Raw genomic sequence first — 26,540 nt, 5'->3', positions numbered from 1 at the left:
ATTAACCCCTTAAATCCCAGGCTTGTTACATGCTAAAGCTTATTATTCAGTAACTACGGGGAATTCAGTGCAAACTGGTTGAGCTATTCTTAGGTTATAGAATTATGCAATAAAACTTTGGGCCCAAAAAAATGTTTTAGTCCAAAGTCTCGTGTTAAAAATATTGTAAAACAGGGTGTCGGGCATCAGGCAGCATATTCATAACCACTTTGTGCAATAACTTTCTGTGAGGGAGCTTTTAAATGCTTTGGATGTCTGGTTCCTATCACCACGGCTGTGCCTCAGTAAGTTTCTCTAGAATGGTGCATTTCTCCTCACACCACTCTGAATAACTTCTTAAAAATATAATTATGCAGAAATGTAGAAAAATGAGTAGAATTTCTGTTTCTGTTTGAATGGATGTCTTCACAATAATCTTAACATTCATAAGAACAGAACAGAGATGCCATATTTCCATAGTAAATGTTTTTATAATAACGTAAAGCATAGTTTGCAAAGAAAATGTTTACTCTGCTACATACCCCGTCCACTCTCTGACTTGCCCCACCCAGTTTACCAAACAGTGCTGTCCATTTTAAGAAATTTCAGATGCTCTGAAATTCATCATAGTTTGTACATAACTTGTACAACCCCATTTTCAAAAAGGTTGGGATGCTGTGAAAAATGTAAATAAAAACAAAATGCAATGATATGCAAATCATTTAAACCCTATATATTTTATTGAAAATGCTTCAAAGACAACATATTAAAAGTCGAAACAGAGAAATTGTATTGTTTTTTGAAAATATATGCCCATTTTGATGCTAACAACAAGTTCCATAAAGGTTGGGATGGGGGCAACAAAAGGCTGGTAAAGTTGTGTAATGCTTAAAAAAGCACCTGGTGGTTACTTGGCAACAGGTCAGTAATATGATTGGGTGTAAAAAGAGCATCTCAGAGAGGCTGAGCCTTTCAGAAGTAAAGATGGGGAGGGGTTCACCACTCTGTGAAAGACTGCGCAAGCAAATAGTGCAACAATTCAAGAATAACATTTCTCAACATAAAACAGCAAAGAACTTTTGCTTTTCATCATCTACAGTACATCATAACATTAAAAGATTCAGAGAATCTGGAGAAATTTCTGTATGCAAGGGACAAGGCCAAAAACCAGTATTTGCTGGCCATGATCTTTGGGCCCTCAGGCAGCACTACATTAAAAACAGACATGATTTTCTAGAGGAAATCGCTGCATGGGCTCAGAAACACTTTTGAAAACCACTGTCTGTGAAAACAGTTTGTTGCTGCATCCACAAATGCTAATACTAAACTCTTAAGTGCAAAGAAGAAACCCTATATAAACAGGACCCAGAAACGCTGATGCCTTCTCTGGGCCTGAGCTCATTTAAAATGGACTGAGGGGAAGTGGAAAAGTGTCTTGTGGTCTGATGAATCAACATTTGAAATTCTTTTTGGAAATCATGCACACCGTATCCTCCGAGCTAAAGACCACTCAGCTTGTTGTCAGTGCACAGTTTAAAATCCAGTATTCATGATGGTATAGAGGTGCATTAGTGCACATGGCATGGATGACATGCACATCTGTGAAGGCACCGTTAATGCAGAACAATATATACATGTTTTGGCAACATATGCTGTCATCCAGACAATGTCTTTTTCAGGGAAGGCCTTGCATATTTAAGCAATACCATGTAAAACCACATTCTGCATGTATTAGAACAGCATTGCTCCATATTAAAAGAGTCCGGGTGCTAAACTGACCTGCCTGCAGTCCAGATCTGTCACCCACTGATAACATTTAGCGCATTATGAAATGAAAAATACAACAAAGGAGACCCCGAACTGATGAGCATCTGAAATCCTATATCAAATAAGAGTGGGAAAACATTTCACTGTCAAAACTACAGCAATTTGACTCCTTAGTTCCCAAATGCTTACAGAGTGTTGTTAAAAGAAGAGGTGATGACAGTGGTAAACATGCCCCCATCACAACTTTTTAGGAATGTGTTGTTGGCATCTAATTTAAAATGGGCATATATTTTTCAAAAAACAATAAAATTTCTCAGTTTCAATATTTGATATGTTGTCTTTGTACTATTTTCCTTTAAAAATATAATTTACATGATTTGCACATCATTACATTTTATTTTTATTTACATTCTGTACAGCATCCCAACTTTTTTGGAAAGGGGGTTGTATTAAGAATTCATTTGCAGCAACATAGCATAATATACTGCCTTGAAGGGGAATTCTGTCACTTTTTCAAATGATCTATATAATTCAGTCATTACAATGTAAACAAAGTCATTCAAGGTGATTTGATTCAAAATGCTCTAGAATAGAGCGTTTCACATCAAACCTCTCTGAATGACTTTCTTTACGTCTTAACCATTTAAATATGCAGAAACTTTGAATAATCTTTGGAATTCCCATAGAATTTATCTACAAATAGCTGAGCAGAGCCATGTGATGTTCTTGCTATCTGTGCACTTTTCACTTAGCAGTTTAACTTCTGTTCTTATCCGGCTGTTTCTTTTTAAAAAGGAGACAGTGTGTTTGAGATTCAAAGTAAATACACCAGATGAAACCCAGAGGAGAAGCGTCCACGCGTCCTCAGAGACGGGCCGGGTGGACCAGCAGCTGCTTAGACCAACAGAATGGAAAACGCTGCTGACTAGCATTATGGCTCCCTTTTGGACACAGTAATAGGAGTGAGCATTCAGCTTTTTCAATAAGGGGCAGAGAGGAGAGGAGGGATTTGTGTGCGCAGGTTAGTTTTTGTATACTTTAAGGATAAAAGTCAGAAAAAATCACAGTGTCAGAGGTCCTGACTTTCAGGATTCCAGAGGATCCTGACTTTATCTGGTGTTTTCTATTTTTTGCCCAAGCTAATGAACCCTGACTATTAACCAAACTCTGACTGTTAAGACATGTAAGACTCAGTATGGTGTACTTGTCCAGTACTGTTGAAATATGCTGTATAAACTAAGCAGAATAATTTATTTACTTTTAAAACTTGACTAAATTTGTCTACTACAAGAGACGGTCAGCTAAAGATCTAATATATTGTAGTGTCCTCCTGCTACTGACTTGTGCTGCCTTTGAGAGGCTCTGTAGTGGCGGAGAGGGCCTTGTGAGGAGGCTCATGGTGGCATGCACTCACTGTAAAAAGGGACATTTATGTTGTAAATGTCTCTGTTTATAAATTTAAAGGTATGTGTATGTGTGATTTGTGTTATCCCGTGTCGGTGGGTGTAGGTTTTTTTGTGTTTGGGGTTGGTCACCATAGGGTAGAAGCCTACAGCTGGTGGTGATCTCCCCTGTGTGTCTTATTTTCCGTAGGTGTCATGATCTCCCCACTCTGCTTCCCAATTTCTGTTTCTGGCCGTGTCTAGTCTTTCTCCTCAGCTTCTGTATTTGTTTTGTTTTTTGTTTTTTCCCTTGTCCTGCCTGTCTTATCCTTCTCACCTGTGTCTAGTTTGTGGCCGCTCTTTTTCCCCAGGAGCTCCTTGATCAGTCCATGTGTTTATCTACTCCACTGTTTGCTCCTATTGTGATCTTGCATTGAATGTGTTCTTTTGGTTGCACGTTCTGTTTTGGTTTCCTTGTCAGTTTACTGGACCCTTCTGCACTCACCATGTCTGCCTGCTCTATGTCCCCTTTGGATATTAATTTGTACTCTATTAAACAGGCTCAGCACTTATATCATCTGCCTTACCTGCTCAGTGGTTACAGTAGGACTTCATCGCAGCCATATGACATCACCACAGTACAACAATGCCAAATTTAATTTAGTTCTCATTTTTTAAATAGTGAACAAAGCATTTTCATTGAGTTTAAATTATATTTTAATAGGATTGGAAATGTACACAGTTTAAAGCTTAAAATTCTTAACAGTCAGGTTTCCCTCTAAAACTGCATACTGAGGTTAAAGGAGAACCAATTTTTCCACATATGTACATAATTAAGTGGTTAACCTCTTAAAATGTATTATTACACACTTAACCTGAGAATATATCAACCAGTTTATATTGAAGTCCCTGTAGTTACTGAATAATACACAATAATAGACAATAGAGGAAAGGGGAGAGAAAGAGAGAGAGACAGAGAGAGAGGAAGCAAGAGAGGAAAGAGGAAAGGGAAGGAAGAGATGAAAGGGAGGAGAGAGAGAAAGAGATAAGAGAAAGAGAAAGAAGAGACAGGGAAGGGAGGAAAGAGAAAGAGATGGAAAGAGTGTTTAAGAGAGAGAAAGAGAGGGAAAGGAAAAGAGTGAGAGAGATAGAGAGCGAGTTGGAGGGAGGAAGGCAGAGAGAGAAAAGATGAAAAGAGAGACAGAGAACGTGAGATAGAGATAGAAAGCGATAGTTGGGAGGTGGGAAAGAAAGGGAGAGATCGAGAAGGAGAGGAATAAAAGGAAGGGAAGCGAGAGAGAGTAAAAGAGGGAGAAGGGGAGGAAGAGATGAAAGGGAGGAGAGAGAGAAAGAGATACGAGAAAGAGAAAGAAGAGACAGGGAAGGGAGGAGAGAGAGAAAGCGATAGAAAGACAGTGTTTAAGAGAGAGAAAGAGAGGGAAAGGAGAAGAGTGAGAGAGATAGAGAGCGAGTTGGAGGGAGGAAGGCAGAGAGAGAAAAGATGAAGAGAGAGACAGAGAATGAGTGATAGAGAGAGATAGAAAGAGAGAGAGGGAGAGAGCTAAGAGAGAAATATAAAGAGAGCTGGAAGGAGAGAGGCAGAGAAACAGAGGAGAGAGCTGAGAGAGAGAAAGAGAGCAGATGTTGGAGGGTATGGGCAGTAAGCAGTTCAGCACTGAATGATGGTCAGGCATATGTTTGAAAGGTAAAGGCAGCCTTAGTTGGAATATATATTTACTCTGTATCACTGAAAGTGCTGTAAAGTGCTTACTCCACTGAAACTGGAGAGAACATCAGATTGCTCCCTGGGCATGGCTAATGGCTCCCTAACCTGCTGTTCATTCTGTTGTTTTTCTTGCATTATGAGCATATTTTGAGTCCCAGGCCTAATGTGTATCGCCTGCACAAACCAGCTTCATTAGAGCAGCTCATATCTGAATGCTAAGACGAAATGCTGTGGATAGATAATACAACACATTAAAGGACCTCCCTTACACTGTACCAGCACATGGAATTTTAAGCATAGCACATTGCCCGAGGAAGATTCAATAGCGGCAAGCACGTCCGTCTCAATGTTTCAGAGGAATTAGGTGGGCGGTTGCTGCCATATTTTGAATTACATTATTGGTCACTTTAAAAGTCTGGATGAATGATGGACCCCCTGTAGAGAAGCTGAAGCAGCACTAATTCACCTGCCACAGCTTCAGCATATTTCCTGCCACCTTCCATATTAGCTCAGGAACTAGGTACCAAATAAAGGTAGGAGATATGGCAAAAAATATAACAGCAAAATGCTCAGATGTTTTTAAGATATTTAATAAGAATCACAATATTTGATTTTCTGTGGTTTGTAAGCACATTAGAATGAACAAAGTACACCAGCAAATCAGTACTCACATTTAGAAAAGGCTGAGAAACTGAGTTCAATTATTATTTTTAATTCTCTGCTAAAATGCTGCATCTCATCTGTCAGAACAAAACCTTCTGTCCATTTTTATTGTTTTCTGTTTTTTAGAATTTGAAAATGCCAGCTGCCCTTTAAACTGTGTTAAACTTTCATTATGAATGGAGAAATAGGAACTGGACATAAATTACTTGAAAAAAATAAAATCCACTCCAAGTTAAGAAAGTTTCCTTCTCCTGTAAAGTTACTATTTATAAATAGTAATAGAAATAGTTTGCAAAAATAAGCCGAAAGAAAAATCGAATAATCAGTAAAATTATGAATATAATGACTTAATAATAAAATGAGCAACTACTTATTACTATGTAGTTTATATTACATATATTACAAATTATAAACAAATAATTATAAACTAATTATAGTTATGAACAAATTATAGTTATACATTGCTTGTTGTTGTTTATAATTTGTCTAAATCTGTCATTTTATGGCACATGCAGTTCTTCAGTTTTCTAGAAGAGCTGGGACACTATGGCTGGGATAAAAATGATAAATCAGGACAAATTTATATATCGCTGTTGTCAGAATAAAACCTCCTATCTCCAAAATGGCAACTTTACAGGAGAAGGAAAAAACATACTTTACTTTTAATGTAAGTCAAAGGAAACAGAATTTTTTCCACGTCATTTTTGGCCATTTCTTTTAGTCCATTCACCATTAAATTTACACACCATGTAAAGAGCAACAGGCATTTTCAAATGATGTCAAAAACTGAAAACGACAAAAATTGAGATATGAGGATTTCTCCTGACAGCTGCAATATATTTTTCATTCCTTAGTAAAATACCACTGTTATTTTAGGGAAACATATCTTGCTCAACTCCAAAACAGTAACTTTATAGAAAAAGGCAAAAATGTTATTCACTTTTATTGTAAAGTCACTTTTTTCACTTTTACATTTCAAGTCAGTGTAGTGAGAAGTAACTTTGGACCATTTCTATGAATTATTAAGCAATTTTTGTCCATTAAGTAATTTTGGTCCATTCATCAATTTTTGAGAGGATGTAAAAGACAGCTGCTGTGCTCATATGATGCTGAAAAAAAAGAAAATAAATAAAAGAGATACATGCTTTTCTTTGGACAACAACGATATTCATATCTCAGACATGGGGAGGGGCAACATACTCTTTTTTGAGTCTAACAGACAAAAAAAAAGGAACGTCAACACGTTTTAACACATTAACTCTTATGCCGTCTTTCACAGTCAGGCTCATGGCTGCTTCTGGTTTGTTTGCTCCTTTTAACACTCTGAGCTCTGAGCTGAAGCAGAGCCTCAAACTCTTGCAGAGCATGGCTGCCAAGCTCCTGTGTGAGTTAGTGAGGATATTTAGCAGAATGGGCTGTTACCCCATTGCCTGCATCTTTCAATTGCACTGGCTGAATAATAAAGGATTACTTTGATGTTGTTTCTTCTGAAACCAAGGGTATTAATAAGGAGATCCCTGTTTGCTGCAGTTATATTTTCTACTCTTCTGGGTAGGCCTTACACTAGGTGTTGGAACATTGCTGTGAGGATTTGTTTGCATTTAGCCACAAGTGCTTTAGTGAGGTCAGCTACTGATGTTGGATGATTGGTTCTGGATCTCAAACTCCACTCCAACTCATTCCAAAGGTACTGGATGGAACTATATCACTCCAGAGAATGCAATTCCGCTGCTCCACAGCCCAGTGCTGGTGAACTTTATACCCATCTACCCAATGCTTGGTATTGGGCATGGTGACCTTAGACTAATGTGCAGCTGCTCCAGAGTGTTCCATTCTATTGGCTTTTTTATTGCCTTTCTGTGGAGATTATTCAAGCTGTATACACAGCTGAATGCCTGTCTCAGCAATGAGTGAACCTTAAATTAGCAGAATTCACTAGTTAGAATGGCTGTCTGATACGTTTGGACATATTGTGTAGCTTCATGTTGGGCAGATATGGATCTTCTATCCTGAAATAAACTAATAGGGCTTTAATCTTGTTTAGCGACACTGGCAGTATGATTAGTATTAACAGGGGGATCGGGCAGACATGTTTGAACTTTTCCTGCTTTTCCACAAAGAACTTTTCAGTTAAGTGGTTTCAGTTTAGTTATTTTCTTAATAAAGCATTAGTTGAAACGTTCTTCAGGGAAAATGGCACCGCTCCAAAGAACCCTTTATATTTAAGAGCATACCTGATCAACTTGCTATTATGGGAATCTATTGCTAGTGCTTGGAATAAGGAATTGGATCATGTATTTTGTCCTTGGAGAAACACTCTGCATTAATTTATTTACAGGGCCTGTGTCGTTCTGTTATAATAATTGAAACTGTCTGCAGATCTTTACTGCTGAGTGATCTTGGGGCACTGTCATATATGTGATATCAGTTTAGTCCTAAACCATACGCACAGCTGTTGGTCCATGTCAGATATGCTTTGCAATGAGTGATGGACCTCCTGATATAAGTAGCTTCTTATCAAATGCTATTGCTTTGATATGTGATGCCATGGCCGTTCATGTCTCTTTGATGTCTGAAGCCATTAGTGTTCATGGCTTCCCCCACCCCTTTCCTTTTGAATATACTACTTTACTGCAGCTCTATAGTTCACACCACAGAATCCATCTTGCTGATCCCACAGCCATAAACAGTGCACTACATACATGACTTACCTTTACTGAGTTCATGGACGTTCATGTTAAATCTTCTGCATGGCTATATTGGCGAAACCATCCATACCGACAAATGAATGCTTGGTTCAAGAGAGGTGCCATGTACAAGATCAAGAATGCTTTATTGTCATCCCAAGCAGTAGAACGAAACAGTGTTCCTCCAGGGCCTCGGTGCAACACGCACATGGCCTGAGTTTACAGGATCACACAATTCAAGTCAGAAAGACAGGGGAACGTGTGATTTTTCCATTGGCCATCAGTCCAGCACTGAAGGGCCTAATTCAGGGGTTGCAAACATGCAGCTCTGGAGCCACGTGTGGCTCTTTTACTGCATTGTTACAGCTCCGCAGCAGAATTAGATTTTTAGGAAAAAATAAAATAATCCTCCTTTGCAGTAAAATAAAGCTCTGCTGTTTGTTTTAACAATAAATGGTCTAAAATTCTAGAGTTAGTATGTAACTGCTAAATTACCTTTTAACTCTGAAAGTCGGTGCGCAGACTGCTGGTCAAATAGCAACGCAGACAACAACCTTGCCTATTTAGTAGCTAACGAAAAAGCAAAGAGAAAGATTTAAGACAAACATTGATAATTTGGAGATGAATGGACTGGTTTGCATTAATAATCACTCCAGCTGGTTTCCTGATACATTCAATCTGCAATGAGAAACTGACAAACACTAAAAAGTCGCAAAGCTTAAGACACCTTCTTGTTCGCCAGCTTGTAGTTCAAATTTTCCCGTTCCAGCAGCAGTACGTTCTCAGGCACCATTTAAGGTGGAACAGGAAAATTCAAACAAGGAGCCGGTGAATGAGAAGCTGACTTCAGCCTTGTAAAAAGTCCAACGTTGTAAGACATTTTACAAGAAAGTATTCTACTTTTGAGGAAAATTTTCATGGCAGAGATGCAATAAAAGTGACTATAGCTGAGCTAAAACACACACAGCTAAAGCCAACAAAATTTTATCAAATTATTTACTCATTCAATTGGGGACAAAGTCACTAAACACTATTACTTGACCAATAAGTGCACCACAATGTTAACTCAAATGTTGTTGTGTCAGATGCTATTTTTATAGAGGTATTTAGGCCATTATACAAAAAATGCAGCATGAATAAATGAAAAGTTCTTTGCTTATCAAAAAGCTATTATTTGTTTCTCAAGAATCAATCAGTGACATTGACCAGGCTACTTTCCATTTTGGAAGTGAAAGATTCAGAGAGTTTCACCTCCTCATTCAGAAGATGAAACTTTATGAACTTTTTCACTGTCCGTTACTCAGTTTCATGCAGCTGAATCAGAAAACAAGCAGATCCTTCTGACATTTATGAAAAAGCTCTTGTTGCTGGGATACAGCTGATCAGTCATCTTGGTTGTTGCCAAGCCAGCGGCAGAAACAATGGTAATTGGTGAAGTAAGTTCATATCGCTTGAATGCGAGTAAATTAATGTTTTCACTGTCTGAAAAATCACATTTGGTCATCAGCTATACAATTATCTTCTACAATTAATGTTTGAATTAATTTCTTCAGGTCCAAATAAATTATCCAAATAAATGATCCAAATAAATTATGCTTGGTGTGTAAAGGTCTTGTAAGGTTGCTAAGGTAATGAAAACTAGTTAGGAACCTATTAGCATTTATGCTGTTCTCTGTAGAATGAATGTTTTGCTCATATTTTCACACTTGAGAGGGAAAATGTAAGCTTTACACATGTTTCTGTGTTATTGTAGACATTTATGTAAGTGTGTAAGTATGGAAGCACAGCTAGTCTTAAGCTATGCTAGTAAGCAAGACAGCTAATTTGGCAGTTCAAACTAATCATACAGAAGTTTCATACAGAACAGTGCAGTATATCATTTTATGTCAGTCAACTTAGTGTAGCCAATAAGCTAAGCTAATAGTAACTACAGCGGCATAAATTGACCAAATAGATAATGAAATGATTAACTGCTGTTACAGTGACGGCTCCAGCTATTTCTCAAGCATATGGAAAATGAACTAGAACCGTAAGAAGTGCTGGTTCTCATTTGGATCATTTCTTGTGTTTAGACAAGATAGTATGATACAATACAATCTTATACAGTACTAAACAACTTAACCACACAACCTGATAGTTCTACCTTTTTTATTTTTGACGTAATTTGAAAACTATTGTCCTTTACGTTGTATAAACAATTGTTGATAAATGGACCAATAAAAATGCTCGAAAAGTAACTAGGATATCATCTTTTACCTAAACTTACATTCAAAATTCTCCTGTAAAGTTGGCATAGGTTCTATTCCAACAGCAACCATATGCAGAAGAAGACATTATGAGATACACAGTAAGTGTGCAGTCCTAAGTAGACAGATCATAAATACATATATATATATATACACATATAAATATACACATATAAATACAACAATGCAGAATGCCATTAAAATCATAAAGTTTCGCAGTGCCACTGTTTTCTCAGCATGATACCTTTTGGCACAGTTATATTTTATTTATTTGCTGCTCTTCACCTCTTGTTGTTCTTTGTTTCTCAGTACTTTATTCTTACCCTAAAGACCTCTGTTCTGGAAGTGTTGATTGCCTTTATAAACGTTGGCAGCGCTGTTGTCCTCATGGTATCAGTGCAGGAAATTTGTGAAAGGGTAATTGGATGCGCGTTTCTTGGATAAAAGTCTGCAAAAACCCCCAACTGCTTTCTTGCTCTTTCATGCAAGCATTAAGGCCTTGAACCTTTACCGATGGCTGGATTTCTATAGAAATATGAAGTGTGAATGAATTTACTCTAAAGATCTGAACACAAATGTAGTCAAGGACATACTTAGAATGCTGTGTGTTCAAAATACAAAGCTAAAAAACATGTTGGCTTGGATGTAGGTGACCCTTAAAAAATCTGAAAGGAAACGTTTAAAAAGAAGATCAGGTTCATTTATGGATGAGCAAAACTATGTAAGAAAACAAGTGCAAAGTGCTGGACTTAATGCTCCTATTCTCAGAACAGAAGCATATTTAAGTTCATACATAGATTTGAGAAAAAATATTTATTTCATGATAAGATATAGGGGTTTTATTTTAAACACGGTAGTTCAAATTAAGGTGAGATCTGTGTTAATATTTTAAATTAAAGCTCAAAACGACAAGCAATAATTAATGTTTTATACAGCCTGTTTTCCTCATATTCACTTGAAGTACATAGAGAATGCTACAATACTGAAAGTACATTTTTAAATTTCACATATGTTATGGAAACGTTTAAAATATACTTCGGGTAGAAGTTGTGTCCTAACAATTGCTTAAGTTTACTTCATTACAACATAGAAGATGTATCTCAACATTATGTAAGTACTATTGATGTATATCGCTGTTGTCGGAAGAAAACCTTGTATCTCCAGAATGGTAACTTTAAAGGAAAAGGAAAAACCTACTTTACTTTTAATGTAAGTCTATGAAACGAGACTTTTCTCCAAGTAATTCTAGGATATTTTCTTTGGTCTATTCATCATGAAATATACACACCATGTAAAGAGCAACAGGCATTTTGAAATTATGTCCAAAACTGAAAAATGACAAAAATGGAGATACAAGGTTTTCTTCCGACAGCAGCGATATATAAGTTGTGCTTAGTTATCCCTAATAATATATTTAATTATTATTTATAAAAGTACAAAAGTTAAAAAAAATGTTTTTTTTGTTGAATGTAATTAAATGTACTGAAATCATTATGTCGGTACATTCAGTAGTATATTTATAATATACCCCAAGTGTAATAGCAATACAGTAGTATTATTTGTATATTGAAGTATTGAAGTAATACCTTTTGGATTAAATACACTTTTGAAAAGAATATTTAAATGCATTGTTCTTTCACAAGCGTTTATAAATGTAGACATATCCTAAAGTTTAGTATACTCACGGAAAGAAATACAGTGGCCAGTGAAATGCAGTGGACAAAAGATTGTTGGGCTGCACAAATCAGGAAACGGATACAATAGCTAAACAGTTGGAAATGCCCATTTCCACTATCAGGTCATTGATTAAGAAGTTTAAAGCAACTGAAGATGTTAAGAATCTTCCAGGAACAGGACGTATGTCTATACTGACCCCATGCACAGTGAGGAGGATGGTTTGAATGGGCAAAGAACCTCCAAGGATCACAATCACAGACATTAGTTAGGTCTTGGGGTCAGAGTCACAATCAAACACCACCTACATAACCACAAGTTGTTTGTTGGGTGGGGTCAGAAGAAAGCCTCGGCTGTCAAAAACCAACTTGACAAGCAAACTCAAGTGCCTGCAGTTTGCCAAATGTTAATGGGACCATCAGGGGGACTGTGTTCTATGGTCAAATGAGATCAAAATAGAGGTTTATTGCAACAAACACCAGTGGTGAGTTTGGATGGACACAAAGATAGCCATGCAGAAAAGTACCTCATCCCCTCTGTAAAGTATGGTGGATCTGTGTTGTTTTGGGACTGTTTTTCTTATAAAAAGCCTTGGAAAATTTATTCAGATACATGGGATCACAGAATCCATCAAGTACCAGCAGAAACAAAATCAAAACCTGATGGTCTCTGACAAGAAGGGCAAACTGGACCATACTTTGGATCTTCCAGCAGGACAATGATTCAAAACACACCTCAAAATCAACACAAAAATGGCTCACTGACCACAGAATTAAGGTTTTGCCAAGGCCACCCCAGTCTCCTGACCTAAACCCCTTACCTGTGGGATGAGCTGAAGAGGAGAGTCCACAGTGTGGACCTTGGAATCTGAAGGATCTGGAGAGATTCTATATGGAGGAATGGCCTTAAATCTCTTGCCATGTGTTCTCCAGTCTCAGTAAGCATTATAGGAGAAAACTCTGAGCTGTTATCTTTGCAAAGGGAGGCTGCAGAAAGTATGAAAAGGAAGGGATGCCAATAATTACGGCACACATAGATTTGTGAAAAATATTCATTTCATGATAAGATTTAGGTTTTCTTTTTTTGAACATAATTGTACATCAAATAAAGGTTAGATTTCTGTAAATATGTTGAATGAAAGATCAAATGTATAAGCAACCTATTTCACTCACATTTACCAGGGGTGCCAATATTTGTGGAGGGCACTGTACATATGTGAGAAGGTGCAATATAAAATGTGCCTTGATGTGGCTGTAATATGAGCATGAAATGCATCTGGAATAAATGTTTAATTTGCTAAATCTGTAGCTAATCATGCAGCTTGTACATAGGGCTGCCTACTAATCACAGTATGCGTTTAGGTGCAGTGTTTCAAAGGCACAGTGAAATAGTGGGGCTGTCAACAACAACAAAACAAAAGTTGCAAGTTCTGTGATGAAGAGATTGCAGTGTTAATAAAAGAGCTTTCCTACTAAAACATTCTGCAGGAATGTAATCGTACTCTAGCTCAGCAAATGGGTTTTGGAAAGCAATAACATGGATAGTGAATGCCATAGGAGTCACTAGGTGAGTTCTGGTTGTAGATGTAGTGTTATTCTGTTGGTAAATATCCTTTTGTCATGAAATTATTAAAGCACAGAGCATGGCTTTGTTATGTTACTACAAAATTAATTCAATGGCCATCAAATCTAACAAAATATGTAGGTCAGAGTTGAGTAAACACTGACTGTAATACTGATTCCTGAACAGTGCTTTCTTTTAAATACAAAAAAATCAAACACCTTATTTTTAATAGTCATTTGTACATGATTAATAAACTCTTAACAGAGTATCAGTAACACATCAACAACATATCAGTGAAGTAGCAGTAGTGAAGCATCTGAATACATTGAAGTAAATATCTTGTAGATGTACTGTTGATACATCGCTTACGTTAAGTAGATGTATTGTTAATATGTTGCTCCCATTACGTAAAACCTAACCTTACCCCACCTTACCCAACACCTAATCCTAACCCTAGCCTTTACCTCAACCCAAAACCTAACCCTAACCCTCATATGTTTTTGACATGTTGCTGAGAGTCTGTTGAGTATTTGTTTCATCTAAAAAGGACCAATCAAAATAAAGTATCACCAAAAAAATCCAATAAAAACAATTTGCAATTTTGGAATTTTTGTCAAACAGACAATCAACAGTCTTCATTTTGGAAGAATGATGTGTATTGGCTTACTCATGCTGATGCAACTGACTGTTTAGTAGAGCTGTAATCGGGCCTAAAATTATGGTCCAAATCCAAATACAACGTAAGAACTTTCTGTCTGAGCACAGACCGACTCAAACCATATAACTGAGTATTGCGTCCAGACACACTGGAGGCTGACAAAAGTTTGTCCGAACCAGCCCACGTCATCAGGTTTCGAGAATAAAACTTTCTTGAGCTCGAGAACATTCCATCTGAAACCGATACAAACTCATCTGGTGTATCCAAATAAAACCTGATAGGATAGTGCCAGATAAAAAGTGTCAATAATATCGGTCATTAGATCATGGGTAGCAAAAAACAACATGATATAATCAAGTAATCACCTGTCTAAACTAAGTTTATAGTGCTTTAACTAATTTATTCATTAAGCAGTGCTTTCAAATACCATCCCTAATGTTTACAGTCTGGATAAACTTTGCATAAATCACTCTTCTCATGCTCTGTGGTGCTGATATATATAATCCTTCAGCTGTTTAGTTGTAGAAATGTATGAATGCTGTACATGACATATTGAACATATAACACCAATTTATGGTCAAATGAAATATATATATATAAACTTCCCAGAAGTGTGGTCTTCATGGACCACTATAATAAATTGTCAACGACCTGAGTGGGTAACTCCAGCATACCCTATTAAAACAGTGTTAAAGACAGTAGGGAAGAAAAAGTAAAGAGAAAAGCTAAAGCAGGAGAAAATCTGAAAGGTGGGAGGCGTGATGTGAGAACCAAAACTTCAAATATGTCAAGGTCTACTGTGTAGGTGTTGAAATCTGGCTTTGAATGATTTTTTGAACAGATTTTTTCAGTTTAATTAATTCATAAAAGTGCCATAAAAGTACTGAAATTTTGGCCTCTCTACTTCCAGTATCCCTTCTTTATCCGGTCCTTTTGCACATTAAGTGTAAAACACACAGGTCAAAATATTAGATGGGAGAGCTAAAAAGAATAACATCTATTAGTAGCTCACACACTGAAGCAATCGCATTTGAGAGCTAACGGTTATAGCAGACTAATAGAACAATTATACATCTCACAGTAGCATTGTACTTCTTATTAACAACAACATCCACAGAACTTGACAAGATTTAAGCTCAAATCATTACATGTGTTATAAGCTCCAGATATCTGAGTATAGCTGTGTAGCACCACTGTTAGCATAATACTGCAAAACCAATAGAAGTGCTAATAGAAACTAGCATTGTTGATGTAGTGTGAATTAGGTAAACGTAGGATTCTTATGATGCATGTTAAAATGTTTCTATATTAAGCATATAAGAAAATGATATATGTTCACAATTAGACTGTTTTGACTCTTAGCAAAATTGGGTAAAGCAAATTTTTTTGGAGCGAGAAGAATCGGACCTATGAGTACTGACCTCAGACTGCGGAAGGCAGAGCTAAGCATTGTGGGCTTATTTTCAGCTTGGGCTAGGTGTAAGGTAGCCCCATCTTAGCCAGTTCTTACTTGTCTTATGGCCTTTTGGTGGCAGTATTGGTGTCAGGTCCGCAGAAGTGCAAATGTCCATAAGCTTCTAGTCAATTTTGAACTGCAGTAAAATGATGTAGAGGACCCCTCCAGGCCATTTATACCAGCCACCCCTGATAACATGCATACTTTTTTTGGGCAGAATGTGTTGTACAGATACCAGCAGCAGCTGCAAACGCCATTATGTCTACAACATGTAGTCATGTCTGTCTTCTATTCTCTCTCTCTCTCTCTAGATTACTGCGAAGATCCACTGGTGGCATCACTCCCCTCGGGCTCCTTTCAGAGTTCATCAAGATCCTCTGACAGCCACTCAGCACACTTTGCGAAACTCAACAGAAAAGATGGTACATGGTTAACTCCACTTCTATTATTTCAGCAGTTAGCGTGGGTGACACCGCACATATTGTCAGCTGTTACACAAGGCCCATTTGCTACATCTTTCTGAATGCCAGTGCAGGAGTATGTGCCAATAAGCCATGAAAACAAAGAGTGGAGAGAAATGTGTCCTTGTCCAGAATGTCTCAACAGAAAAGCTTTTTTTAAATACTGAGGGTAGTGCGCTTCAGCCCCCACGAGTACTGCCAGTCTGCAAAAGGTATCACTTTAATGTCAGGTAATGTGAGAGTGAATGTCTCTGTCTGGTGACCTCCAGTCAGGCTGGCTGTGTTTTAGTGGCCACGTAAGCAGCATTGTTGGTGTTGTCTGTATTGTTCAAGGGTCACTAAAGTGAACCTCCTGAAAGGCCTGACAGAATGCAGCACAGACACTCCGTTTTCCACTTTTTTATGTGGAAAGATAAAAAAAATGAAAGAAAACTGATCTAACAAAGCCAAAAATTCAAATTTTTGCATTCCAAAAAATTCTCTGGAATACATTTAGACTTCATTCACCTCTTAATGCTAATCTGATTGAACAAATCGTCGCTGTTGGAACAAAACACTGTATCTCCAAAATAGTCACTTTACTGGAGAAGAATAAAACATTCCAAATATTTCAGACATTGATGTAACACGATTTTACTGGCAGTAATTTTTGAGCGTTTCAATTGGTTCATTTATTATGAATTGTTCACAAAATATAAAAGGCAGCAGGCATTTGGTTCAGTAAACACATTTCAGACTTTTAATTGACTTGGACTTTAGTCTTAAATCTATTTGCTTAAATGACTGAACATTTTGTCACTACCAAAATTTTACCAAATGTTTCAGTAGTGTCAATTTCGTAGTGACTGTTTCGGTAGTGACAATTTTAGCAAATTTTTAACATCTCAAAAGCGCTAGCTAGTACACGGATAGCAAACACAGCTTTGAACACACATAAAATCATACTATTTTTCATTAAAACATAAAAAACGTTTACTTAATTGCAAAAAATGTGTGTTTCGGTAGTGACAATTTTAAATGTTACACTCTAGTTTTAAGACTTTGGGACACATTTACTTCAAAACAATGGGATCTAACTGCTGACCATGTGGCCATGAGGGACAGGGATACAGTCTCACTTCCTGCTTTAAAATGCAGGGGTGTGGCAAAAATAAGTCTCAGCCTTTCTCTGACGTGAAAGCGTTGGACAGCATTTTTTGGAAAAATAATTCAAATTAACCCTAACCCTAACCCTAACTCATGAAAAATCTAAATCTTTCAACTTCACTTTTCTCTCAATAATTTTCTTGATTCCAAAAATCAAGACATAAGCTTTCCGCACCTTTCACACATGCACTTTTTTTTGTCATGTCCTATTCCACCTTCTAGTTAGGACTCCCCCAATGACACTGTACCACCAAAGCTCAGAGGGCAAAAGCTAGCACAGACCTGAGAGAAGCGCCACTACGTCTTTTTGAACAGCTACTAACGCAACATCACTCGACCTCTGAACACGCACCAACCGCCAGTTCAGTCACATCAGCTAAGGTGCTGACTAGCATTGCACTGGGTGATGGGGGTGTGGGGCATCCTACCCATTTGGGGAGCGAGGCCAATTATGCTCTCTTGGACTCCCAGCCACGGACAGCTGTCGCATCACCAGGGATCGATCTGATGATAGGGCCAGCGTTTAGATGGTTGCGCCACTAAGGATCCCCCACAGATGCTAAATATAGCTAAACAGTAGTGGTTGCTGTAGTGTACTGGGTAACACCCCTATCCTCCACACTGCACACTGGGGTCAATCCCCTTCTCTGCCTTTACCTACCTGATCAACATGATCAAACTGTAAGTTGCTCTGGATAAGAGCATCTGCCAGATATCATAAATGTAACAGGAGGGGGTTAAATGTACAAACAATCTAGAGTTGAAATGCCAGTGAGACTGAATGGGAAATTTACCTCCCAAGACCTAGTAGAATTAGCCACTACATGAACAGTTTCACACGTGAAAAATGCAAGCAGAGTGTATTTTGTACGAAAAATCAGCCCCTTGAGTGTCTGTGGTTGCTGCTGCGTGAGAGTGACACAGCATGGTGTTTCGGTGAGGCTTAACTATAAACATATCAATTGTAAGTTTGTTACAAGTTTTACATTTCAATTTGTTTCCTCTTGGTCTAAAGCAAAATGCAGGCAATCTACTGATGTATGAGGTGTGGAAAGATGTATTTTTCAGACAGTCAGTCAGAGCAAAATATCTCTCACTCCGTGTGCATGTGGGTGCCGACTAAAGCCCAGTCCCAAATGGAACCTTAAGCCCTGCAGTCCTCCTCAAAGACTGTAAGAGACCACGAGTGTGTTTGGTTCAAATATTGAATTTAGATCAGACTGTATGTGCCACATGTGGCATAGTGGTCATACCCCTTCTGTAAACAAGCTACTTTGCTTATCTACAGTATCTAAATTCAGATTATAAAAATAAAGCAGCTCAGTAACAAGTTTAATTAATAAACAAATGCATTTTCTCCCATCTGAATATCTTTCTGTTCACCATGTTGATCAGACAGCTGTAAACAAACCCATCTACTTTGATTGGTCTTCACCAGTATATCAATTTTTTTTTAGGAAAAAGGCAACTAAGTCTGCGTCATTGCATCCTCAGGCTGCAGTAAGTGTACAAAGAGGGCACTAGTGAGCACTCTTTCGAACGGCAAAATGACTTACAACAAGCGTTGCCCAATCCTGGGTGGTGCTGAGATTTACCACCTGGCAGTTTAGCTCCAACCATAGTCTATCACACCTGATCCAGGTACTGAAAGCCTTGAGAAATGTCTGAATAATAGAGCCTCAACAGGTGTGTTGGATCTGAAGTCTCCAGGATGGTAGATCTCCAGGACCAGGATAGGGCACCCCTGGCCTATAGCCTTATGATCCTCACATGCATTTGTGGACTGCAGCACCATGAGTTCATGAGTGCACCATTTTGGGCTGGGATAAACTTGAAAGTCACTTTGTGGAATCAAGGGTAAAGCTTTGGAGTCAGTTGATTCCCAGAATCAACGCTTTTTGGGATTGGCTCCCAGCCCCACTGGTAGCGTTAACCCTGCTTTTTGACAGTATCGCTTTACCCACTGACATATATGGTTTAATGAAAACTAAGCATTCCTGTGCCAGCATCTACTACATTAGGGGGCCTCTGTGAGAAGGCTACCAAAGCCATGCATTCAGCTTTTGAAGATGAGCAAATGGGTAATCTTTCCTAGATTACTGTTAAAGAAAGTAAAGAAAGTCCTGAATTTCTGTGATTTTCCTTCTGGTCTTTTGATAGACAAAGAAAGACCCAGATACCTTAACAGAATGTAGTGTTGTCATCTTCCAGCAATATCTCAGACCTCTTTAGCTTTCTTTGAGTGCTGAGCATACTAATGGGTGTTCGATAAGCAGGCTCAATTAACACTAATTAAATGAACAAGTAAGACAATAGGGGAAATATTCTCTGGCTGTCTATTCTTACAACAGCAATGTCAGTTGATACATGTGTTGGACAAATAACAATTAAACCCAACAGGAACAAAGTGGTTCTACACAATTAACCTAATGGTTGTATACTCCCCAGACTTAGCATGGTGCCAGCGTTAGCATTGTCAGGCACTGTGCTTAAACAGAGGAGTGCTTCATGAATTCTGTTGACGTTCTTTTGCTTTCTTGCTCATTTTATTCCAGGGAGGCAGCAAGCAGTTTGATTAATGTAATGATACAAAAAAAGTGATCATCATTTGTAGAAACACTTGAGAAAGGTCCCCAGCCCATTAGGCCCTTAAGTGCAGAAACAGCATAAATACTAGCTTACACTAAAACTCTTCGTGAGCAGAGGTACTGCATATTCTCCCAGTAAGAGGCAAGATTTGACCTCATGCACACATGCAAAGTCATTGCTATAGTCAGTATTCTCCAAGCATCACCTTGCTTTAATTATGATGGACTAACTTTCTGGAATGAAGTCTTCCATCCGTTTCCCTACTCCCCTCAGACGCTCAGTTATCAGCTTGGCTGCGCTATGTTAGGCCAAACCCTCCATCTCCCCCAGGCGTTTGCTGCTCTCTCTATGGCACTAAGTCAGGAGCAGCAGGGGTCTACTCTAATGTGAGACAGGCCCCCCTGCTCGGTTCCAGTCACTGCCTGCCTCTGCTGGACGTGCATAGACACCAAATGCTAGGTTCTCTTAGTGTGCTTTCAAAGGTGTGCTGCAGAAAACCCGAAGACAGTAGCATCCAGGTGCTTCAACAGATACATACATGACGGCTTATTAGACACACAGACCTTGTGCTTGCACTCCTACCATATAAGTGTCCTTTAGATATACATTTACTGACTGTAGTCCAGCTGTTGCCAGACAGTTTGTCACCCACCCCCACGGTGTCCATCAATGGAAAGGAACCACCATAGTATCACTGCTGAACATGAATGGTAGAACCTTTCTCAGCACAGCATTGGTAATTTGACCATAAACTGACTACTGTTTTAGGGCTAAAGGACGATTAACGCAGATTGTGCACTGATTAAGACAACTGTACATGTATAAGGTGGACGTACAAAGTAGATTACCATGCAAAAGTCTGTGCAAGAGTCTCACTTATTAAAGTACCAATCAAAATGGCCATTAAGTACAAGTTTTTTCATTTCTTGGGAAATATTTTTGAGGAGATTAGATATAAGTAAGGGGCAAGTTGCATAAGTAAGGGAGACAAATTAAATAAATGAAACAAGATTTTCCAAAACTGGTGTTATGTATTTTATTACAATATATAGGGAAAACGGGACTCTTAACAACCATGCAAGATCTGGTATACTACCAAAACGGTCACCATCAGATAACAAGTACTTAAAGCTTTCATCTTTTTTCATTTTGCTTCATATCTGAAAAAAATCCACAGGTGTTTCTGTCTTTCCTTCTACTATCAGAAGACAACTCAATGCTATGAAGCCATTACTGAGAAAAGAAAATTACAAATCAAATAAAAAAGCTGTTGATGTTCTCAGAACAATAGACTGACAACCACAGTGACCTCAACATTAATGAATGCATTTGAGAATACTTAGATCACTAGAAGCAGAAATTGCAGCCAATTTTAAGACTGAGATTTGGAGGTGTGGAAAAATATTCCTGCAGATTTCTGCCAAAAAGTAAAAGCAAGTCTCATGAAAAGAATGGAAGGTGAAGTAAAGACAAAGCTTTATGTGTGATTTTCTGTTAAATATGTGCTTTTTTTCCTGACACTGAAAAATGAGTTACTTACACTTAATGGTTGTTTTGACAGGAAATGAAATAAATGAAAGGCTGGTCTTGGCATGGTGCTGTAGGTGTTTCTAATAAACTGGACAGTTCATGTACACAGTACATAAAAAACAAGCAATGATGCTGCATCTGATGCACTCATCCCAGCGCCGTGCCCAGTGCCATACCAGGCCTTTGCATATACATTATGGGGGCAGGGGCTCAAATTGACAGCGTGACTGTACTTTTAAAAAAATGTGTGAAATGTTAAATGTTCCCCTAAGACAGGCAAGAATACTAATGTAGCTGCCTATAAAGGGATTTCAACCTCAGTTGTTAGCATACAGAGCTGTAACATTATCCACTAATATCTAATTACCAAGAACTTGTGATTTATAACTCTTTTAACAGAGCCTGGCATAAATCCCTGTTTTTACAACAACAAAGACTTGGTTTAGCAAGTTTTTAGCACCATTACAACTGACATTATGTTTGGATGTTGATCAAAATAACCAGTTTCGTGCAATGTGATGCTTTCTTATAGAGACTATTGGTGCTTTATTGACAAGAGCTCTGGATTACTGTGAGGAAATCTCAAAAGGCCTCTGGTGCTGCACCAGAGATGGAGCATAAGAGCAACGAAGCTCATAGAACCAGAGCTAATCAATTAGCTCTATTCTGTTCAGCTGCTGAAACAAATCTTGAAAAATGGCTATGTATACACAACTACTATTACTATCACACATGTCAACCAAGAGGGCACTTGTACAGGCTGGGGGCAAAGGGGCAGGGGCTCAGGCTTTCCTTTGGAGTCTATTTGTGCACATGAATATAAGAATGTTCCACCACTCAGATCAAAAAAAAAAGTCAGTGGTGGTCCTATGGTGGTCCCTCTTCATTGATGGGAGGAAAGAGGGTGACTGACAAATTGTAAATATCAACGAATAGGCTACTGTCAGTAATAGTACACCTACAACATGCATCTAACAAACTGGCAACTAGATGTATTTCCTTGTACAGCCTTGATTATGCTTTCCTATTTGTACAGCTTTGTGGATTGGACATGGCTTAACTAATGACCTTGGTTGCACAATCCAATTACTCTTGGTATGTGGGGCCAGACCTATGCACCTGTCCTCAGGCAAAAAGCTTCACAGCTGACAGTGACCGAGCGATAGAATGTTGCTAATGAAAGATGCATCGCCAGATCTCTGCTCCAACCTGCCTGGAGGCAATACCAGTGAATCCTTGACCCGAAGCTGACCTCTGTCCTTCACCATCGCCACATTGACAGTCTTTTCATCAGCCAGAAATTCTCTCGTCCTGCTCAATTCGACCCCTCTGAACCCCAGCCTGTGTAGCAGCTTAGACTAATGTGGCACTTACATGGTAAGGAGTTATTCTCCAAGGCAATGGATAGTTTCCCAGCGGAGCTTCTTAACGGATGTGGCTATTTATATTTTTCCAGGCTTTATTCCAAGCAAACAGTGAGGCGAAGGGGGAGTGCCTTGGTGGGAAGGTCTGCAGTGGCTTCTGTGTTTACACTAGCAGAGACTGAGAAATTATATTTTGCAGATGATAGGTACTGTTGGTACTGCACTGCTGATGGATCATGCTAGCGAATTAGTTTAAATTGCAGTACCACAATAAACAAAGAACATTTAAACAAACAATTAAGTATTCAGATGATACATTTTTACAAGGATTAGGTTATGTTCTGTTTAAACCCGAGGGATTAGTTGAGATGGTAATAAACCAAATATATACAAAATCATCATTTAGAGGGAGATCGCTGTCCCAAACTCTAACCTCGAAATTTCAACTACTGAAAATAATACTTACATTTTTTTGTTTTGATTTGATTTTTCAATGCTTTTTAAAAGTTATTTTCAGTTTGTTTAAAATGAGCTTAAAAGATTTAGATTTATAATGAGTTTAATTCTTTAATTTGTTTTCAAACTTTATTCAAAAGATGCTGTCCTATGTCTTCATGTCACTATCAAAACACAAAGGGTTTTAGTCTATAGGTGGAGCCTTACTCTAGCCACACTCCTACATTTTAGAGTGAGAAGTGAGACTGCACCCCGTCCCAGGTGGCCACATGGTGAGTAGTTACATTAACATTTACATTTACAGCATTTAGCAGATGCTCTGATCCAGAGCGACTTACAAAAAGTGCTTTATTGTCTATCTAGAGAAAGTATCTTTGCTAGGTATTAATAGGTTAGAGAGAAAGCCAGTCCTGAGCTCAGATACTGCTAGAAACAAAAGCCCATGTTGATACCCAGAGAAAAAGGAACAGAATTAAACACAGAACAGTGCAATACATTTCATTAAGTGCAGTACAGTAGTAAGTGCTCACTTAAGTGCTGTAAAAAGAGGTGTGTCTTCATTCTGCATTTGAAGACAGCGAGAGACTCTGCTGTTCGGACAGCCAGTGGGAGTTCGTTCCTCCACCTGGGTGCCAGGACAGAGAACAGTCTTTATGCTTGTCTTCCACGCATCTTGACGGATGGCGGGTCAAGCCGAGCTGTACTTGAAGCTCGAAGGGCTCAAGGTACAGTTCAAGTTTTGACCATTGCCATCAGGTGGGGAGGGGCTGGTCCGTTTTTGGCTTTGTAGGCATCAGGGTTTTAAATCTGATGCGTACAGCTACAGGAAGCCAGTGAAGGGAGCGCAGCAGTGGAGTGACATGACTGAACTTAGGAAGATTGAAGACGAGCCGTGCTGCTGTATTCTGGATAAGTTGCAGAGGCTTGATGGTCTGCATAGACTGAACTAGCACCTGGCTGGCCTCTTGAGTGAGAAAGGGTTGAATCCTCTGGATTTTGTACAGGAGAAACACTTTTTTTAACCACTGCGTTGATTCAGGTTCGCAGTATAAGCTGAGAACAATAACTGGCCATCCAGAATCACACCAAGACTTCTTGCATCTTCAGACGGAACAATCAGAGAGTTCTCGAATGAGATGGCAAGATCATGATGAGGACCTGTAGTTGCAGGGACCATGCACCGAGCCTTGTGGGACACCAGTGGAGAGCCTGCATGGAGAGGATGTGGACCCTCTCCATGGTACCTGATAAGAGCAACCCTCCAAATAGGACTTGAACCACTGCCATGCAGAACCAGTGATTCCAAGGTTGGTGAATCACTGGCTCTGAGAAGGATTGTATGGTTGACCATGTCAAAAGCCGCTGATCAAGAAGGTCAAGAAGAATCCAAACAGATGACAGTTTGGCTGATCTTCCTGCCTGGAACTTCTCAGTCACTGCTATAAGGGCAGTTTCTGTTGAGTGCGCCGGTTTGAAGCCAGACTGGTTGGGGTCCTGTCTCTGGTTCTGAGTGAGAAAGAGAGAAAGTTGATTATAGACATCATGTTCAAGAATTTTTGAAAGGAAAGAAAGGAGTGATACCAGTTTTACCTAGTTAGATGCCATTGTTGAACTAAATGTGTCCCAAAGTCTCAAAAACTAGTCTGTCACCTTTAGAAGTGTCAATAGTGAAACACATATTTTCCACAGTTAAGTAACTTTTTTTGTGTTTTAAAGAAAACATTATGATTTTATTTGTGTAAAACTGTTTACAGCTGTGTGTGCTAGTCATATACTGGCTGGTATTTTTGAGTTAAAATGAGCTAAATTTGTTACTACTGAAACATTTGATAAAGAAATTATTCAAGAAATCAGTGCTATTAAAAAGCTTCTAAATATGTATCTATCAAGTTCTGTTTCTTACTGTAAAAAAGAAAATTGCCAACTAATAATTAATTTTTAATTGGGTTTAATAGATTAATCACGACACTGGGTTCACCCATGGAGTCAAGCGTCTTGTTTTTATTTACATCACATTCACGTGCAGCGATCACGAAAAGGAGAGATGATACGGGCTGAAACCTTCAAATCTACTGCAACTGTACAGTATAATGCAAACAAAAGCGGATCACTAAGCAGCTATTGGGTCAGCCACACTAGAGGTCATTGTGTTTTTTTAACCACTGTGCTGTAATATTACACTGCTCTGAGGTCTGTCCACTGTCCTCTAGAGATGGGTTAGAGATTGAATGAAAAGAAGATAAGGGTGAGCCACAAAAATGCCAAAATAGATCCCTTTTTTCACTGACATTGGCATCTTTCCCTCCTTTTCTCTCTCTTTCTCTGTATCTCTTTCTTTCTCTAATCTCTCTCTCCGTGCCTTCTCCAATTCCTTCTGCAGGCGCTGGTGGGTGGTCTCCAGACAGTCAGGATCATCGACCCTGGCTACAGCTGGACCTAAGGGATCGGCTGGAGATAACGGCCATTGCCACCCAGGGCCGATGGGGCAGTTCAGACTGGGTGAGCAGCTACCACCTGCAGTACAGCGACTCTGGCCGAACCTGGAGATCCTACAGACAAGACGACGTGCCATGGGTAAGTGTGAACTGTGACTGTATCCTGCAATAATGAGCAAAAGGTATGGTGAGTCAAGACATGTGGTTTATTTGGGCCTATTGTTCTCAGATGGATGAATGTATTTATCTCATGACAATATTTACTATGGAAAATACAGTAAAAGTACTAAAAGTACACTAAGTCATACCCTGACTATCAGCTCTTTGATGGACCACCCAGAGGGCTGGCCTGTAAGAATCAAGGTGTCTTACTGAGGTTATAGCATTTCCCTGATCTTCTTTATTGGAACATACATGCAGGCATTGCACAGAAAAAATAGTGGCAGAATACACATGATTAAATGAGCTTTTTCGAGAAAACACATTCATTGAGGCATGTCAGAGAATTTAAGAAAACCTATTACTTAATAATTGATGCAGTAACACCTTTCAAGGTATAGTTTGAGCTGTATTTGTCTTTAGTCGGAAGTTCTGCTCTATGTTGTGGTTGAAGCCAACTTTTTTGAGAAACAGTCACAAAAACACAAATAAATTCTTCACTCTTGCAGGTGAGGATAAAGACCCCAGGCACTGTTACGTGTGCACTAGAATGTAAAACTGAATAGTATATTGATGTGTCTCTTGCTATTTTTAGAATT

At 38.7% G+C, this 26,540-nt stretch overlaps 1 protein-coding gene across 1 annotated transcript in view; it reads left to right on the top strand.

The window, feature by feature from the left end:
- cntnap5l (contactin associated protein family member 5 like) overlaps positions 1–26,540 on the top strand; it is a 167,114-nt gene that overhangs the window by 33,201 nt on the left and 107,373 nt on the right. The window contains 2 exon segments of the mRNA XM_036587197.1: positions 16,113–16,223; positions 25,728–25,921. Coding sequence (XP_036443090.1) covers positions 16,113–16,223; positions 25,728–25,921 — 305 coding nt within the window.

Source organism: Colossoma macropomum, unplaced genomic scaffold (genome assembly GCF_904425465.1).
Source record: "Colossoma macropomum unplaced genomic scaffold, Colossoma_macropomum, whole genome shotgun sequence".
Lineage (NCBI taxonomy): Eukaryota > Metazoa > Chordata > Actinopteri > Characiformes > Serrasalmidae > Colossoma > Colossoma macropomum.
Note: the sequence above shows the minus strand (reverse complement) of the source record. Positions and strands in the feature narration are given on the sequence as shown.